The following is an 18,902-nucleotide window of genomic DNA, read 5'->3' as shown; positions in this document are numbered from 1 at the left end:
TAACTGATTTAGAGGCTTCGTTTACATTCTGGTCCCACTTATGTTACTTAACTAATTTCACACAATTGTATTCTAATCTGTCTTTAAGGTTATTTCAGCATTTTCCCCCCCAATAGATTAACATAAATTGTTTAGAAAACAAGAGTTGTTGAGTTTGGGAGAGGCTAATGAGAAAGAGAAAGGAAGACTGAGAGAAAGCAAACCCGGAGGGTACAGTGTAATTAAGGGACGTCACAGGGCTGCACACTGGACCCGGGCTGGGGGGCGGGGAGGGGGGCGGGGAAAGCCAGGGATTTGCTCCGGAGAAAGGAGTGAGCTGCTATCATTGTGGAACTCAGATTAGACTTTGTACAAATCCGATTTGGAGAATTCAAGCAGGGTCCTAAGAGCACCTACTGAAAGGAAGAGAATTATACAAAATTTGGGAAGTCTAACATTCAGTATCTTTTTCCTAAGTGAAGAGAAAAAAAAGAACATTTTTAAAAAAAATTTATAATTGAAAAAGGAATCATTGAGAAGTTGCTGATTTAAAGAAGTTGATGTGGTAAGTAATTTTAATTAGTACTTTTTTGAGTATCATAGAACCCCTTCTCCCCTTTTTGTCTTGAAATAAATGGCTATGGTCATATGACTGCAGAGTTTCACAATCCATTTTAGGCTCAATGACCACTCTGGTTTCAGTTTCCAACAGTACAGAATACTATTGATATCCGAAATGTGTGTGAACCTGCCCTCAAAATGTTCCTCTGATTTCGGAAATCGGTAAGCAGACTTGATTATCTGCACTTTTCCCTCCCCCTTCACACATGACTTACTATCCTGGGCTCAGGTTCATCTGTCACCACCTTTCCTGGGTGGGGGAGGGGGCTTACAGGCAACGGGGTATGGTTTTAAGAAAACTGTACGGCCCTAGCCAGTTGGCTCAGTGGTAGAGTGTTGTCTGGTGTGTGGATGTCCTGGGTTTGATTTGTCCCAGTCAAGGCACACAGGAGAAGAGACTATCTGCTGCTCCACCCCTCCCCTTTCCCTCTCTCCACCCCCCACCCCAGCAGCCATGGCTCTATTAATTCTAGTGTATTAGTCTGAGGTGCCTCGTGGAGCCTCTGTCTCAGGTGCTAAAAATAGCTTGGTTGTGAATGTGACCCAAGGTGGACAGAGCATCACCCCAGATGGGGGTCGCTGGGTGGACCCCAGTTGGGGCACATGTGGAAGTCTTTCTATCTTCCCTTCTCTCACTTGGAAAAGAAAAAACTGGGCATGAGATTCAATATAAAATTTAGAGAGATTATTACTTTTTTTCAGTAAGAGAAACTACTACTTTAATCAAGTACTATAGTAAATTACAATGGAAAACTTTAGAACATTGAAAACTAGGGAAATAGAAAAAAAATAAAAACACCTAGAGAGAAATATCAGTGATAAAATAACAGACAGATCTGACATAGAAAGTATTTTTAATGATACTTTCATTAAATTACTTGCTATAAAGATATTTATGAAGCATCCAGACTAATAACCACAGATGACAAGAGAAGATAACTTGTCTCTTCTTGGTTAACATTAATTCATTTACATGTTGAGTGATATATTCGTATCTGCCTGAGGCTGCCTGGATAGGCATAAAGAATAAACCAACACTGATCACACCTACTGCCCCAGTCACTGTTGAAAGCATATGATTTGATGGAGGGAGAAAAATGGTCTGTTTTCTCAATTCGTGGACATTCAACTTCCAAACAGTATCTTAAACCTTAATGCAGAAATTGAAGTAACTGAAGAGTTGGTAGCCTTGGATGGGTAGCTCAGTTGGTTAGAGCAACATCCCAATATGCCAAGGTTGCAAGTTTGATCCCTGGTTAGGGCATATACAAGAGTCAACCAGTGAATGCATAAATAAGAGGAACAACAAATCAATGTTTCTCTCCCTCTCTCTTGCTTTCTTAAATTAATCAATCAATAAAAAAATTTTACTTAACACTAAAAAAAGAAAGAAAATTTGGACTGGGAATGAAAAACAACCAAATTGAATATCCTGTTTCTTTTTGAAGTTGAGATTTTAAAATGTTTGCAAATAGATGGCTAAGGCAATATTTTGACCATGAATTTAGCTGGCTCTGTTTGTTATTTTCCTTGTACCCTTGAAGGACTTCAGAAATAAAATCTAATCTTAAATAAATAATACATGATTAAGGACATTTTTTTATATATATATAAAATGCCAGGTGTTTAAAAAGGTTAATATTCCCTCAATAAGGAACATATTAAGTTCTAATCTAGAAGGTCATTCAGGTTGTTTTCCTGGAAGATTTTTATGAATGTTCCTCACCTGTATACACTATTGATTATACTTTTCAGATTATGAATAAACATTCTGTGCTCTGATTATTCATGGTAACATTTACTTTGTAAAATATGCTTTTTACAGGAATATAAATAGTTGCTGGAAATAGCAGAAGCCTTCAGAGCAAAATGAAGTTCTTTCTACTGCTTTTGGCCATTGGATTCTGCTGGGCTCAGTACGCCCCCAACACCAAGCCCGGGCGAACCTCCATTGTCCATCTGTTTGAGTGGCGCTGGGCGGACATTGCTCTTGAATGTGAGCGATACTTAGCCCCGAAAGGATTTGGAGGGGTTCAGGTGGGTACCGGCCGTAGCGTCAATTGTGGAGTGTGCTGTGCTCATAGTAAATGCTATGATCTGTGTCTGTGAGGCTGGGGGCTTTACATCATGAATAAGGACTCTAAGTAAAGTGTTTCCTGGGGAAGAGTAAGAAATTTAGCAGTATTGGGGCAACATTGTGTTTTGTTACTGATCTCTTCTTTCTTCAACACGACTATTTCCAAAGAACTGTTCATAATTTCAAGGGGTTATAGAGAAATGTAGCGGTTTATACAAAGATTCAGGAATGATTTTAGATCCTTCTTTTCTAGAGTACCCAATGATAAAAAGTAAGCCATGATATTGATACCTAACATTGCTTTATTTGTAGATCTCTCCACCCAATGAAAATGTTATAATTAATTACCCTTCCAGACCTTGGTGGGAAAGATACCAACCAATTAGCTACAAGTTGTGCACAAGATCAGGAAACGAAGATGAATTCAGAGACATGGTGACTAGATGTAACAACGTTGGTGTAAGTGAATTAGTTTTCATTAAAAATATTATGTAAAGAAATAGAAGTTCTCCCTCCTGTCTCTTGCTCCTTCAGAGCAGAACATTTTCCATATTTTTAAATTTATACTTTAGCTATAACTAAAATTTAATTGTTGCTTACTGTTCGATTTTGTAAATTTTTGTATATGTGCCATTTATCTACTAAAGATGTAAATCGGCCTGACCTGTGGTGGCACAGTGGATAGAGTGTCAACCTGGAACGCTGAGGTCATCAGTTCAAAACCCCGGGCTTGCTGGGTCAAGGCACATATGGGAGTTGATGCTTCCTGCTCCTCCCCCCACTTTCACCACCGCTTTCTCCTCTCTCTAAAAATCAATAGATAAAATCTTTAAAAAATATTAATTTAAAAAGGAATAATTGAAAAAAATATAAATCAGAGTTAAAGCCATCTTACTTTTCTTAGTAATAAACCAAATGGCAATTTAAAATTTTTTTATTTATTCATTTTAGAAAGGAGAGAGAGAGGAGAGAGAGAAGGGGGGGGGGGAGCTGGAAGCATCAACTCCCTTATGTGCCTTGACCAGGAAAGCCCAGGGTTTCAAACCTTTATTCACTGCGCCAAATGGCAACTTTTAAACATTGTAACTGGATAGATTTCTGGGGAACATTTTCTTGTTAGGAACTGGAGATCCGGGTTACAATATTGGCTGTCACTTTTATGTGCCTTGCTTGTGCCTTCATCCATAATTCCCGAGTCTTCTTCCCCATAGGATTTTTCTCTTTTTGGCGATAAATAGATAGAACCCCTGAATGCGGAACATAAGGAGCGACAATATTTACCGTCCGGTCTTCAGATAGCGTCTGAAGTCGGCAGAGGCTGGCTGCTTTCTGAGCCTGACCCACGGAAATGTCGAAAACCAGGAATCTCTCCCGAGGAAGGCTCTTTAAATGTTGTCCCAGTGAACGGGTAGTTTCTCTGCTTCTGTCGATTGACCACATATGCAGACACGCAGCTAGAAGGCATGTAGGTCTTGACAGATCCCGACCTCTCTCCGGGTCGAACTGAAACCCAACTGTCACTGCCTTTCAGGTGCACATCTACGTGGACGCGGTGATCAACCACATGTGCGGGAACGGCGTGACTGCGGGCACCCACAGCACCTGCGGGAGTTACTTCAACCCGGGAAGCAGGGACTTCCCCGCAGTCCCTTTCTCCGGGTGGGATTTCAATGATGGCAAATGCAGGACGGGAAGCGGAGACATCGAGAACTACAATGATCCTTACCAGGTGATTAAAAAAAAAACTAAATAAATAACCCACTCATCTGAATAAACAGCTACCTGTGCCTTTGCCTATACCTCTCACAAAAATGAGGGGGTATTTCAAAATGAACACGGAGCGATCAGTTATCCCCTGGTTCTTGTGAGCAGTGTCTCTACGTCCAGCTTACTGTCCCTGTTTAAATATTAGCTTAGTTTCCTGAGGAAAACAGGATTCCAGGTCTGACTGTTGAAATATAAGAATCTCAAACTGATATTTAAGGCACTTTCCCCAGTTAGAAAGCTCACCCACTTGACTGCCTACATTCTCCATTTTCTTTTTTTTCCCTTTTTTTTTTTTTTTTTTTTGTATTTTTCTGAAGCTGGAAACGGGGAGGCAGTCAGACTCCCACATGCGCCCAACCAGGATCCACCCAGCATGCCCTCCAGGGGGCGATGCTCTGCCCATCTGGGGTGTTGCTCTGTTGCAACCAGGGCCATTTTAGCGCCTGAGGCAGAGGCCATGGAGCCATCCCCAGCGCCCGGGCCAACTTTTCTCCATTGGAGCCTTGGCTGCAGGAGGGGAAGAGAGAGACAGAGAGGAAGGAGAGGGGGAGGGGTGGAGAAGCAGATGGGCGCTTCTCCTGTGTGCCTTGGCTGGGAATCCAACCCGGGACTCCTGCACGCCAGGCTGACGCTCTACCACTGAGCCAACCGGCCAGGGCCTCTCCATTTTCTTCATAGAAAGTATTTCAAAGGTATGTCCATACTAGAAGGTCAGTGTCCCCAGGGCCCGAGGCAGAGAAGACACCAGACAGAAACATCTGTTATTGCAAAAATGAGCAATGGATCACAGGGATCCCCAGGGGGGAACGTGATGCGTTCTGGGTCAGTCACACAGGCCGCCCCTCCCCAGGTCCGAGACTGCCGCCTGGTGGGCCTGCTGGACCTGGCGCTGGAGAAGGACTATGTCCGCTCCAAGGTGGCGGAGTACCTGAACCACCTCATCGACATCGGGGTGGCCGGGTTCCGGATCGACGCCTCCAAGCACATGTGGCCGGGAGACATGAAGGCGGTTCTGGACCAGCTGCACCCTCTGAACGCCACCTGGTTCCCCGAAGGAAGCAAGCCTTTCATTTACCAGGAGGTACGTGGGCGCGGATTCGTGCCTAGGCCGTCCCGTGTCAGCCCTTGGAAAATGGCAGATTTCATCAAAAACAGAAGTCCTGAAGGTTAATAACCGAGTCTTTGCTACAGAACAGGAGTCACTTGTCTAGAACAGCATTCTTGAACCTCCTTTTATTCAGAGGCTGTTTATCAAACTCTTGAACTCTTGATCGCGTGGCGTTTGAAGGAAGTGCAGAGAGCTAATTATTTAGGCTGCAAACACCTGTCGTGGGCCGCCGCCCAGAGCCCATTAGAGAACACAGGTGACAAATACAGTTGTCTTGAGCCAGTCTGTCTCAGTTTAACTCTTACCTACAGCGCTATTAGCTAAGTTCATGTAAGCAAATTGAGGGACCTCCCACTGCAACAATTTTTTTCGCGAGGAAAAGCGATAATTGTAGTAGTTATGTCTTTGTTTCTGTCCGAAAACCAGATGCGTTCCTATTTATCAAGCACTTAGAAATGTTGCTGGCCAGATACTAAGTGCCACGTGCGCTCGGGTCACTGTTCTTTATGTGCAAGACTGGCGAGGTCCGCGCCTCCGCAGGACACCGGGGCCTTGTCCGGTTAGTTGATATTGCGGCACATACTCGAACAGCAACAACGAAAGTGAGACTCTGGGGATAAGGAAAATCATCTGGGGCATTTCAAACAACTAGTTCAAAGCCATTTTCTATATCACTTCTTTCTATATTCACTTGTCGGTTCAAATTCCAACCCCGCATGGTGTCTCCCGCTGTGTTTCTTGTAGGTAATTGATCTGGGTGGCGAGGCGATCAAAAGCAGCGACTACTTCGGCAACGGCCGGGTGACGGAGTTCAAGTACGGCGCCAAGCTGGGCACGGTGCTGCGCCGCTGGGGCGGGGAGAAGATGGCTTACCTGAAGTAGGTACCGGCGGGCGCCCTGGGCAGCACCTCGCGGTACTGCACATCCTCCCACCCGCACGATATTCAGATCTCACTGCGACCCCTTTCCGGGGCTCCGTTACGAACAACAAGTTTTAAACTTCCCCCCTACTCAAATCGATCATCTTTATCATTTGGAATGTCAATCACAAGGAAGTATCTCCAGAAACCCAAAACATAACCTGCAGATTTTAACCTATGGCTTCTATGACGACCGTAGATTGGACTGTTTGCATATCACCTGTGAAGTCCAGGTGGTTATTAAAATGATTACCTACTCTCTCATTTACAAGGTCCCTGCAACGTGGCTGTGCTGTGGAATTTACATATATCAGCTGACTTCCACTCTCTGAATGCTTTTATTATAAAAGTATAATGTTAAAGCCTTATTATAATTCAGATTGCCATTCTGCATAATATGATCTTTATAGATGTTGGCCCTCCTGAAGTCCATCAAAATGGTAATACATGAAAACTTCTAAAAGGACATTTTTGACACCAGCAAACATACCTGTAACAATGAATGCAGTGCATGGCATGCATGCACATATACATTTATGGAATGCGTTTATAGATAACATAGCTGTATCTATGGAACATATTTACAGGGATGTGCAAAGCTAGGTTGACAGTTGTGAGTTTATGCTTGTATTATTATTGTTATTTATTTGTATTACTTCCATTCAAATAACTGTGAACTTACTTTTGTCCACCCATATATATATATATTTATATATATTTTAATATATACTATATATATATTTTATATATTTATATATATATAAATCTTCCAGAAAAATCCTCTTCATTAGAGAATTTTATTTGAGGATTCTGTACTGATAGAAATACACGCTTAGGTCACTCTGAAGCCACGGTAAAAGAATCCTTGTGTGTGTGTGTGTGTGTGTGTGTGTGTGTGTGTGTGTGTGACAGGAGCTGGGGAGAAGGCTGGGGCTTCATGCCCTCGGACCGGGCGCTGGTCTTCGTGGACAACCATGACAACCAGCGAGGACACGGAGCGGGGGGAGCCTCCATCCTGACGTTCTGGGACCCCAGGTAGGAAACCGTGTCCCCACCTTTGCCCACCCTCTCCTAAGGCTCAGAACAGTTTCTTTTACGCTGACGCTGTTTGGTCACTTTCAGACTGTACAAGATGGGAGTGGGCTTCATGCTCGCTCACCCGTACGGCTTCACACGCATCATGTCGAGCTTCCGCTGGCCAAGGTATTTTGAGAATGGAAAAGTAAGTTTTGGTGTCGTACGAACTACCTTTTTCTCAAAAAAAAAGGCAGGCAGTTTTGTTCTAATGTCACATGGTCTATTATACTTATTATTTACTTATCAAGTATTTAAATGTAAACCTGATGTAGGACTCTTAGCAATGCCGTGGATATTAAAAGCTAAAATTCTTCATTGCCAAATGGTATGCAAGTGATTTCAGAAATGAGAGACATACCTTTCATTTGGGGAAGTAAAGGTACTTCCCCAAAACACTTTAAAAAGAGGAGATGGTGAGGATATGTACCTCTCATGAGTACCTAATTGATAGGGCTGGTATGTCAGTTACAAATGAACACTTGTACAGAACTTAAAGCAATACCTGCCCATAGTACAAGCAATATAAATACTGGTTAAATACTTAAAAAAGGAAGTTCTATGGAAGACTATATGTATATATATATATATATATACACACACATACACACACACACACACGTATCTAGTTGAACTGATGTTAAAACAGACAACAGTGTGGTGACGGCCAGAGGTCAGGGGGTGGAGGGAGGAGGCGGGGGGCACAGAGGAGAGTGGGGACAGAGGAGACTTTTCCTGGGGCGACGGGCACACGATGCAGTGGGCAGACGAGGTTGTGTCGAGCTGTACACTTTAAACCTGCATGGCTTTCTTAACCGATGTCACCCCAATACATTCAATCAGAAAATAAAAGAAGAAATTTGTAGACTGTATGGGAAAGATAAGGATGAAAAGAATATTTGGTAAAGACATTAAACTGAGTAAAAATTTTTAAAAGGAACTGAAAAGTCAAATCTTGAATGTATGTAGAAAGTGAGTAGGAAGTTTTCTTTTTAAAGCGATGCTTGCAGGTGCTACACCATCCAGCAACTTCATGCCTGAGGTAGAAATCCTCTTCGTGACAGACAGATGGTTATCCTGTTTCTTCTCGATTCCCTCCAGCTGGGAAGCCGCTGCTTTGGAGAGCAGCTCATTCTCCTGTTGGGCAGCTTTACTATTTAAATGTCCTTTTATACTGAGCCCACTAGTTGTCATTTCCAGGGGAACTGGTCGTACTCCTGATGTCAGGAGTCGTGGGCCATGTCCACGTCCCTCTTTCCTGTAACAGCTCCAGCTCTCCAAACTTGTGTATGCGAAACACTCTTCGCTGGCTCCGCTCTTCACCGTGTGACATGGCTTTTAAGACAGACGCTGATAACCTTCCCAGACACAATCTGGTTTTTTTCCCTCATGTTTCTCTGCAAAGTACCAATCAGGAAAAAAAAAACAAACCAATTTTAAACATCTGGTTCAATTCGTAAAGAATATTGTGATGTGTTGCTTAACACATTCATCCAAAAGGGGAAGAATGAAGGACGCTTCATTCTTTTATTTAGCAGTTATCATATTCAAGGCACTTTCCACATGTTATTTAATTTTTATAGCATCTGAACGATTGTTCCCATTTTACAGACGGAGTAATCGAGGTGCAGAGTAGTTATGTACAGTGACTGAGTATTGTTAGTAGTGATACAGTGTTTGGACCCTGCTGTTTCTGACACCGACCTCCTAGCTGTGTCATGGCTAGTGCCCCGCCTACAGGGTTATGAAGAGGCCACCGCAGTGAGAAGAAAACGAGGGGGAGACTATGTTACCGTGAGAGTGCAGCACTGGAGAGTGAGACGTTTGGGGGAGGACAAGATCCGGGGGAAGACGAGATGGGGAGAGGACAAGATCCGGGGGAGGACGAGATCTGGGGGAATACGAGATGGGGGAAAACAAGATCAAGGAGGATGAGATCCGGGGGAGGAAGAGATGGGGGGGACAAGATCCGGGGGAAGACGAGATCGGGGGAGGACGAGATGGGGGGGAGGACGAGACCCGGGGAGGATGAGATCCGGGGAAGACGAGATCCGGGGGAAGACGAGATGGGGGGAGGACGAGATGGGGGGAGGACGAGATCTGGAGGAGGACAAGATCGGGGGAGGACAAGATCGGGTGAAGACGAGATCCGTGGGAGGACGAGATCCCAGGGAGGACGAGATCCGGGGGAAGACGAGATGGGGGGAGGGACGAGATGGGGGGAGGGACGAGATGGGGGGAGGGACGAGATGGGGGGAGGGACGAGATGGGGGGAGGACGAGATCCGGGGGAGGATGAGATGGGGGAAGATGAGATCCGGGGAAGAGGAGATCCGGGGGAAGGGCTGTGCGGCTACTGAAGGAGTTGGACTCTACAGGAGACAGTCTGGAGACACAAACAGGACAGACGGCGTGGTGCAATGGAGAAGGCAGAGGCTAAATGTTTCGTATTAAAAACCTGAGCATTTTAAAATTCTTTTTCTTTCTCTTTTGCTCATAAAGGATATTAATGATTGGGTTGGGCCACCCAATACTAACGGAGTAATTAAAGAAGTGACCATTAATCCAGACACGACCTGCGGCAATGACTGGGTCTGTGAGCATCGGTGGCGTCAGATAAGGTGGGGCCCCTTACTTAGAACACCCTCTGCTGAGGAACCCGCTGGGCGTCTGCCTTTCCGCTGCCCAGGGAGCCCGAGCAACCGAGCTGTGTTCTCTGTTTCTAGGAACATGGTTATGTTCCGTAACGTCGTCGACGGCCAGCCTTTCACAAACTGGTGGGACAATGGGAGCAACCAGGTGGCTTTCGGAAGAGGAAACAAAGGATTCATTGTCTTTAACAATGATGACTGGTACGTACAGATCAATTAGAAATTATATTTTATGCTAATATGTCCTACGTTTGTTTGATTCTTTAGTCAATGGATTGAAAAAAAAAAAAAACAGAGATCAGAAAAGAGCCAGAAAGAAAAGAAACAGGCTGATGGCTCCTTACACTTCCGGTCTCGTCCTGAAAGGGCTTTCTGCTCCCAGCAGAGTGATTTCTGTGCACCTTGCACGCACAGGTGCACAGGAAGCTCGTGTGTGCTCACATGTCCACCTCACACACAGTACAGTTGCCAGGATAAAGTGTACAAAGCACATAGAAAAACATGTCGGATTGACCCCCTCTTTATGTAAATAATTGGAAAACCACAGCCCCAGCACCGAAACACATTTTTTCCAGCTCTTTTTCTCAACCACTCTTCTATCTGGTTCTTTGGTTTTTCCTTCACTTCCCTCTCTCTGTGACAGTAAAGCATTTGTGCATCTCCTGCCCAACGATTCCGCTCAGGAGAGCTCGGGTCTCACATGGGTGGAGACCGGGGACTGTGGCTTAGGGACGGGCAGTGTCCACCATTCTTAGCTCTTTCTAGTGGACATTGTGTTTAACTGACAAAAAGTAAATCAAATGTATTGCTTTTTTGCCAAAAGAATTCACGGCTAGTCCTTTAATTTCCATTTTTGTGGATGGGAGAGCCTAAATAAATGTGAGAGACAGCTTTATATTTAACTATATGCTTCTTCAAAGAAATGTTAGACTATTTTTATCTCCAGCCCAAATTCACTTTAGCCTTTTGAAGAAATAATCAAATTAAATTTTTTTTTAAAGTAGTTCTTATTTTCTTAATGCCCTCAGATGATTTGTGTTTACTGCAGGCAGTACTTTTGTCTAAGGGGGAGTAAACTCAGATCTTCACTGACAGTCCTCCCCAGTGGCGAGGGAATGGCTGAGCCTCCTACAGGATTACTCTGTTCCTGAGAAAACGACTGCCCCCCCCCCCCCGTGAGGTCTAGGCGTTCAGATTCTCTTCTCTCCGAGACCCAGGTGGCTATGTTCTGCGGCCCACAGCGGGGCGTGGATCTGCGAGATCGTCTGTATGCTTGCTTTCAAGTGTGTGGAACTCAAGCTAAGTCTTGACTTGTATGTTACAGGCCACTGTCTCTAACTCTGCAAACGGGTCTTCCTGCCGGCACCTACTGTGATGTTATTTCCGGAGATAAAATTGACAACAAGTGTACAGGAATTAAGATCTACGTTTCTCGTGACGGCAACGCTCACTTCTCTATCAGCAACACTGCCGAAGATCCATTTATTGCCATTCATGCTGAATCTAAATTACAGAATTTGAATTAAATACATATGTTCCCAGAGAAATAAACAAGTGTATTTTTTTTCTTTTTTGGTACATGTATAAATTCTTATAATTCATTAATTTTTTTGTAAAACCTATAATAAGTTATCAACTTGGAAACTCAGAGAAGCATTAAAAAAATCACATAATTATACAATTATAATTACAATTGACATTTTGTTATATTTTAGAAGCCATATTGGCTGATTTGTTGGGGTTGGGGGCTAGTTGAAAAAGGTGAAGAGATTAAACAAAAAAAATTTAAAAACCACTTAGACACAGACAACAGTGTGGTGATTACCACAGTGGAAGGGGGAGGGGGGTAGAAGAGGCTAAAGGTGGATATGTGGTGATGGAAGGAGACCTCACCTGGGGTGCTGGACATTCAATGCAATAGACAGATGGTGGATTACAGAATTGTACACCTGAACCTTATATAACTGTATTAACCAATGTCACCCCAATAAATTCAATACAAATTTTAACAAGAACTAAGAAATTTCTAAGATTTCAGCTATAGGCATCTTGATAAATACATCTGTTGACAATGGCTAGTGTAGACCTGTACGTACTTCTCCCATAGAGTGTTTCTAGCAATTAGTGAAGGACAGCTGATTTCATGATACTTCCTGTAAAAGTTAATAACCTTTGGGTGTTTTTATAACAATAGGAGAGCCCATTTACAGTGAATGAGTTAAAAAATAAGTTCTGCAATCTGTAACTCTCAATTATATGGAGCCCACAGACGCCTCTTTCTTTCTCGACATTCTTTGTTTTTTTTTTCCTTTTCTTTCTCTTTCCAGTGGCTCCCACTGGATGCTGCTGTCGGGCTTGCTCCACCCTTCACCCCAGTGTGGAGGGATGTTTGTTTAGGGCTTTCCTGACACAAGCTGCTCCTCGTTTTCCTGCTCATTACTAGCGAGTCACTCTCCTTCACCTTGACTTTAAATGTGGAATTTACTAAGGATGTCATCGAGGTCTTTGTGTAACTCCCAGTTATTGTTCTTGTGAAAAACATATGACAAAATAGAAGCCATAATTTAGAAACTTTCTTCTTTTTATCTATAAATCTATCTCTCCCTTGCCCGACTGTGTTCTCCGTCACGCCGCCAACAGGAAGAAAGTGCACCCCATTCTACTGCTTGTGGTCCTATCACCCTGCCATTCCATTCTTGTCTTTGTGAGGACATCATTTCTGTGTTGTTGTTTTTTTTTTTCTTTCTTCTTGTTGTTTTTGTGACAGAGATAGCGGGAGAGAGAGAGAGGGACAGACAGATAAGGAGAGATGAAAAGCATCAATTCTTGGTTTGATTGCTTTCTCAGATGCACCTTGATGGGAGGGGGCTACAACAGAGCGAGTGACCCCTCGCTCAAGCCAGTGACCTTGGGGTCATGTCTATGATTTTATGCTCAAGCCAGCAACCCCGCGCTTAAGCTGGTGAGCCTGTGCTCTAGCCAGATGAGCCCATGCTCAAACGGCGACCTCGTGTTTTTGAACCTGGGCCCTCTGCGTCGTCCCAGTCCGATGCTCTACCCACTGTGCCACCGCCTGGTCAGGCAGGACACTATTTCTTAGATTGTTTTTCTCTTCTGATTTGTCTTTCCCATTCTGCTACATTAGTCCTTTCAGATGACATCTAGGAGAGTCCCTCAAACACAAAATTCGTGATCCTAGACGTATTCTAGGTAGAGGCCGTTCATTTGCTCCCCTGCCCAGTCCGTGTGTGTGTGTGTGTGTGTGTGTGTGTGTGTGTGTGTTTTCATCACCAAGTTAACAACACTTGGGTGGTTTGAGCAATATGAAAGCCCCTTTCCAGTGCAAAACCTCCACCCTGGTCACTGTCACCTCTTTACTGTCCCGATTCCAACATCATCACATCATTGGATCTTCTCTTCTCAACATCATCAAGAACGCTTGTTCCTATCCATGTGCTTCTCTCCCCGCCTCTTATGTTACTTCACTGCTCAAGACGCTGAGCCACACCCTCCTCCTCTGCTCCTCTGGCCCCTGTGACTCGTGTCCCAGCCTTCCCTGTCCCCCACGGATGGCTCTTTTCCAGATGTTTCCACCGGCACATCTTCTGTTTGACCCAGGAACTCGTGTAGACCCACATTTGTACTGTTTCACTCCCGCGGTCTGTTAATCCTGCCGTCACAATGCAGTGTTTGGCACATATTATACAAGAGCTCAATGACTCGGTAAAATTAATTGCAATAAGGAGAGGAAGGAAAAAATATATCATTTTTGAATTATTAGTAAAGATATGGCCTTTGAATACAGATACTCTTTTCATTCCTTCTCCAGTTCTTCCCAAGTTTAATCAAACTGCTCACAAAAATTAGGGGATATTTTAAAAATAAATATGAAGCGATAAAATATCCCCTAATTTTTGTGAGCAGTATAATTCCAGGTTAACCCTGATTTCTCAAGTCATAAATGTCACGGAATCTCAACAGAAACAAACAAAAAGTATTTGACAAAATTCAACAACCTTTCCTGGTTAAAAAAAAATCACAACTCTCAGTAAGTTAGATATAGAACAGTGGTTCTATATCTAACTTAACCCCTCCGGGGTCGCGACCCACAGGTTGAGAACCGCTGATATAGAAGGACTATCTCAACACAGTAAAGGACATTATGACAAGCCCACAGGTCACATCGTATGCAATGGTGAAAAGCTAAACGTTTTTCTCTAAGGTTAGGAACGAGACAAGGATGCTGCCTCTCACCGCTTCTACTGAGCGCAGCACTAGAAGTCTTAGCAAGAGCAATTAGGCACCCAAGTCGGAAAGGAAGAAGTAAAATTGTCTCTGGTTCCAGATGACATGGTCTTATAATGGAAACTCCTAAAGGCTGCACCAAAAAAGTGTTAGAGCTCACAATAAAATTCAGTTTAATCTGCCAGATACACGTATGGTTAATAAACCAAATCTCTGAAAAGATCACTTTCTGTGATATAAAGAGGTTAATGAGACAGTTTTTTGCAAAGGATAGAAAAATATCTCTTTAAACACAAGTTTTTGGAACATTGGCATTTTGTTTCTATGGCTCTATCAAAGCAAATTCCTTCCAATTTGAAAGTGACTGGAAAACTTTTATACGTCTTAACTCAGGGCTAGTTTAACCGAGTCTCAATTTTCCTGGTTTTGTTTGCCCCTGCAAATGTCTTTTAAAAAACAGATCGAAAGGGAGAAGCTAGATATATTTGATGTAGGTTATAATTTGTTGCAGAAAAATCACAAGGTGTTAGAAGAAATCATTTAAGAACTCTTATAAAAAACAATACTTTAAAAAAAAAACAGAAGGGAAGTGATATTAAAAGACCTTTAAAGGTCTTTCACAAGAAATTGAACAGATGGGCAAATACAGTCTGTTTGCTCTTTTTGTCCTTGAACATAAACTCTGGGAAAAGAAAAAAAAAAAGAAGTGAGGCTCAGGGTCACTTACATAACCTGTTTTTTGGTAGAAAAAGGTGTGTTGAAAGGCTTTAGGTACAAAGAACACCACTTAAACTAGAGTAAAAAGTGGTATTTATTATTTCCCTATAACTGAAAATCTGCTAAGTTCAATTCACTGCCTTTTGATACTTGTTTTTTCCTTTTTCTTTTTTCTTCTTTCCTAAGTGAGAGGAAGGGAGCAGAGATAGAGAGACAGACCCCTGCATGTAACCCAACCAGGATCTACCCAGCAACCCCCATCTGGGGCTCATGCTCTGCCCATGTGGGGCCATGCTCCCAACCGAACTATTTTTAACACCTGAGGCAGAGGCTCCACGGAGCCATCCTTAGCACCTGGGGCTGATGCACTCGAAATAATCGAGCCATGGCTGTCGGAGGGAAAGAGAGAGAGAGAAGGGGGAGAAGGTGGGGTGGAGAAGCAAATGGTCACTTCTCCTGTGTGCCCTGGCTGGGAGTCAAACCCAGGACAACCACAAACCAAGCTAATGCTCTACCACTGAACTAACCGGCCAGGGCCTCTTTTAACACTTTTAAAGATGTTTTTCAGTCAAGAAACAATTATATTTTCATAATTCAATCAATGGACATTTTCAAAACACCTCTCTGAACCTTAGTTTCTCATCTGTCCAATGAAAATAATATCTCCTTTTATTAGTTTGGTGTATTGAATGAGAAATTGTTTATAACATAGTAACTGCTGTTTCTGGTTAAATGCACAGAACGTTTCCTCAGTAAAGATGTATTTCTCATTCCAATGCTAGCAATTTGAGATTTCTCCTAAAAATCTGAGAGAACAAAAATAATCACAGTGCATTGGAATTGGAGCAGAAGGTAACATTCCACTCTCATCTGAAAACGTGCCAGGTTCAACCTGTGTGCTGTTAGCAGAGAGTTAGTTAACAGAAAATCCCCCCTGACTTCAGTGTTGCTAATTCAGTTCTGGGTCACAGGCTCTGCGGGCATGCCGCTCGCTATCAGGAGCTCTGCCTCAGCTCCCTGGGCTAGAGGGCCACAAGTCAAAAAAGATTAAGTAAATCTGCACGTTACAATAAAAATAGATATTAATCAACCCATCATATATTTACTAAGTGCACAGCGCTCTCTTAGGTATTTTGACATGTTGCCCAGGCTTAAGTACAAAGGATCCTGGGGAAAACAAAATACGTATTTGATACATAGAGGAAAACAGCTCAAGTTATGCAAATTCAGTACGGAGAGTAAATTGTTTGATTTCAAGGGAGGGAGACGCTGTCTGTGCCAGGGGTCTGAGGAAGGCGTGTGGGGTGGAAGGTCTTGATTTGGACCAGGAGGATTTGTAAGGAAGGGGACTGGGCGTGGGGGGAGGGGTATTCCCGAAGAAGATAAGTTATGACGATAAAGGCACAAAGGAGAAAGAGACCGTGGTGGAGGTGAGTTAGACTCACCGAGAGGGGCAGGGGGCGTTCACAGCATACTAGTGGAAAACAGGTTGGAAAGGCAGAATGAAACTAACCAGTAAAATACATTTTCCGTCGAGACTCCACTATTAGGTTTGATATATTGATACCCGCAATGGCATTTCTGAATATAAAGGATATTACTATCCATGCAAGATAATGATATGTTACCACTGGGAAATTATAGGAACTAGCATTCGCTGTGATATTAGCACAGAATTAGTTTACTAAATTTCGGTGCTCATTACCTTTATGGTTTGTGCGCCCCTCCCACCGGCCCCAGGTGTGTATTTAAGTGGCCGTGAATCCAACTGCTGTCCCCACTGGTCTGCCAGTCCCCCCCCCCCCCCAGTTCAGATGGCAGGGACCTGTCTTTGTCACTCCTCACTCCTGGCTTCTACTGTCATGGTAAAAGAATTGATTTTGAATGACAACTTGCTTCCTGTTCCCTATTTTTATATAACCAGGGATGGAAATAATAGAAGTATCCCCTTGATTTAACTGTCAGTCAAGTGACACCTCAAATATATGTTAAAATTAAACAAAGTATCTCACTCTGCCAGGAGCTGATGGTTTTAGAAATACTGCTGGCTCTGTAGAAAAGAATTCAAATATAAAACGCTTTCCTATATCATACAGATTACTGATGCACTTTAAAATTAAACTATAGAATTATAGCCAGCAAAATTCTCTTTTGATGAGAATAAACGGTTAAAATTTTCATTTGAAAGAGAAACATCATTTGGTACAAAGTATTTTCTGCTTTTTTATTTTAAAGGTACCGAACCAATGAAGAAATTTGTATCCATGTAACAAAAACAGCTGAAAAAATAATTTAAAAGATTTATATCTCAGTAGAAATTTTTCTGAGAAAGAGAATATTCTTGGAATACAGTGATACCTCAGTTTTTGTTGGTAATCCGTCCAAGAACAATCGGCAAAATCCAAAACCGACAAGAACCGAGGCAATTATTTCCATATGAAGCCATGTAAATCCAATTAATTCATTCTAGACACTCCAAAATACATACCAAAACACATTTTATAGAGAATAAATGTAGTGTTTAATACCAAAACAATATAAGAAATTACACCGAATACTGTATATGCAGTAATCACTCACATGTAATTGTAGTATTAGCACTCGCAATCAATAAAAAAAAAAAGCACAAACACTGGAAAGCAATGGAATTGTTTGGCTAGACGCTCAGGGTGATGCTCACACAAGGAGAAACAACACCACACCGAGCAGGAGGACACGTGGGTCGCCCTTTGTTTTTGCAAAATTTGCAGCCAGGTCATGTGGGCACGCCGACGAAATCTGAGGCAACCGACAAAAACCGAGACAAATTTTTCGCATTTGACAAATACCAAAACAGCAGGTGATAACCGAAGTCAACGAAAACCGAGGCATTACTCTAATACAATTTTACAGAGGGTTTAATTTTAGAGGAGTGTATGAAAGCATTTTTAGTGTGCAGGCTTAGCAACCTCCCAATATATGTAAATATAATGCATTTTTTTCCCCTAGGCCTTGGGGTTATACTAATTAAAATAGCAAAAAAAAAAAGAAAGGAAGAAAGAAAAAAAAGAGTATTGAAGATGGAAACCAAAACATCATCTTTATTAAAAAGCTGATAATAAAATCCTGGCCAGGTAGTTCAGTTGGTTAGAGCTTAGAGCGTTGGCCTGATACACCATGGTTGCAAGTTCAATCCCTGGTCAGGGCACATAAGTAAATAAGTGGAACAACAAATCAATGTTTCTCCCCCTCTCTAGCATTCTGTCTCTAAAATCAATTAAAATGTACGTATAGGAGAATCCGGGCTGTATCAGAGGACAGGTGGCACTCCCAATCGGAACCTAAGAGTCAGACAGCGTGCCCACTCACAGCCTACCTGAGGCGGAGGTCCCCTGGACAGGGCAGGGGCTCTCCAGCAGGAAGAAGCTGGGCTATGTTCCGATATTTCCTTCCAAACCCATCACAAAGATGTCACCCACTTGTCCAGTGGTGAGGTAGCAGGGTGAGGCCACAGCGTTTTGTAAACGTAGCTATTCCTCAGGAAAAGGAACAGGGACTAGGGAAAGATAAGTATTGTATTTTTAAACTGACAATTTTAAAGGAGAAAAGAAGAAAGGGGAAGAAAAAGAATGTGAAAAAATAGCTCAGAATTACAGTTTCTATATTTCCCCACTATTCTTTGCTCGTCACTTTGTAACCGACATTCAGATCTCTCTCTGTGACTTCGCTTTGGAATTCCGGACCCACGTCCAATGAGGCTCTTGT

At 42.9% G+C, this 18,902-nt stretch overlaps 1 protein-coding gene across 1 annotated transcript; it reads left to right on the top strand.

Annotated features, from left to right (window-relative positions):
- The first annotated feature begins 391 nt into the window (after positions 1–391).
- On the top strand, positions 392–11,750 carry LOC136315223 (pancreatic alpha-amylase). Its single transcript, XM_066246655.1, has 11 exons — positions 392–544; positions 2,426–2,637; positions 2,990–3,136; positions 4,209–4,406; positions 5,295–5,525; positions 6,297–6,430; positions 7,385–7,507; positions 7,595–7,694; positions 10,048–10,166; positions 10,272–10,397; positions 11,521–11,750. Exons 2-11 carry the CDS (start codon positions 2,470–2,472, stop codon positions 11,720–11,722), a joined length of 1,548 nt encoding a protein of 515 aa, XP_066102752.1. The 5' UTR covers positions 392–544; positions 2,426–2,469; the 3' UTR covers positions 11,723–11,750.
- Positions 11,751–18,902: the final 7,152 nt, after the last annotated feature.

Source organism: Saccopteryx bilineata, chromosome 11 (genome assembly GCF_036850765.1).
Source record: "Saccopteryx bilineata isolate mSacBil1 chromosome 11, mSacBil1_pri_phased_curated, whole genome shotgun sequence".
Lineage (NCBI taxonomy): Eukaryota > Metazoa > Chordata > Mammalia > Chiroptera > Emballonuridae > Saccopteryx > Saccopteryx bilineata.
Note: the sequence above shows the minus strand (reverse complement) of the source record. Positions and strands in the feature narration are given on the sequence as shown.

Excerpts from the sequence above, each read along its gene's own strand:
- LOC136315223 (XM_066246655.1), top strand. The coding sequence starts at position 2,470 with ATGAAGTTCTTTCTACTGCTTTTGGCCATTGGATTCTGCTGGGCTCAG. Across the intron at positions 2,638-2,989 it reads AAGGATTTGGAGGGGTTCAG|ATCTCTCCACCCAATGAAAA; the intron begins GTGGGTACCGGC and ends CTTTATTTGTAG. Across the intron at positions 5,526-6,296 it reads AGCCTTTCATTTACCAGGAG|GTAATTGATCTGGGTGGCGA; the intron begins GTACGTGGGCGC and ends TGTTTCTTGTAG.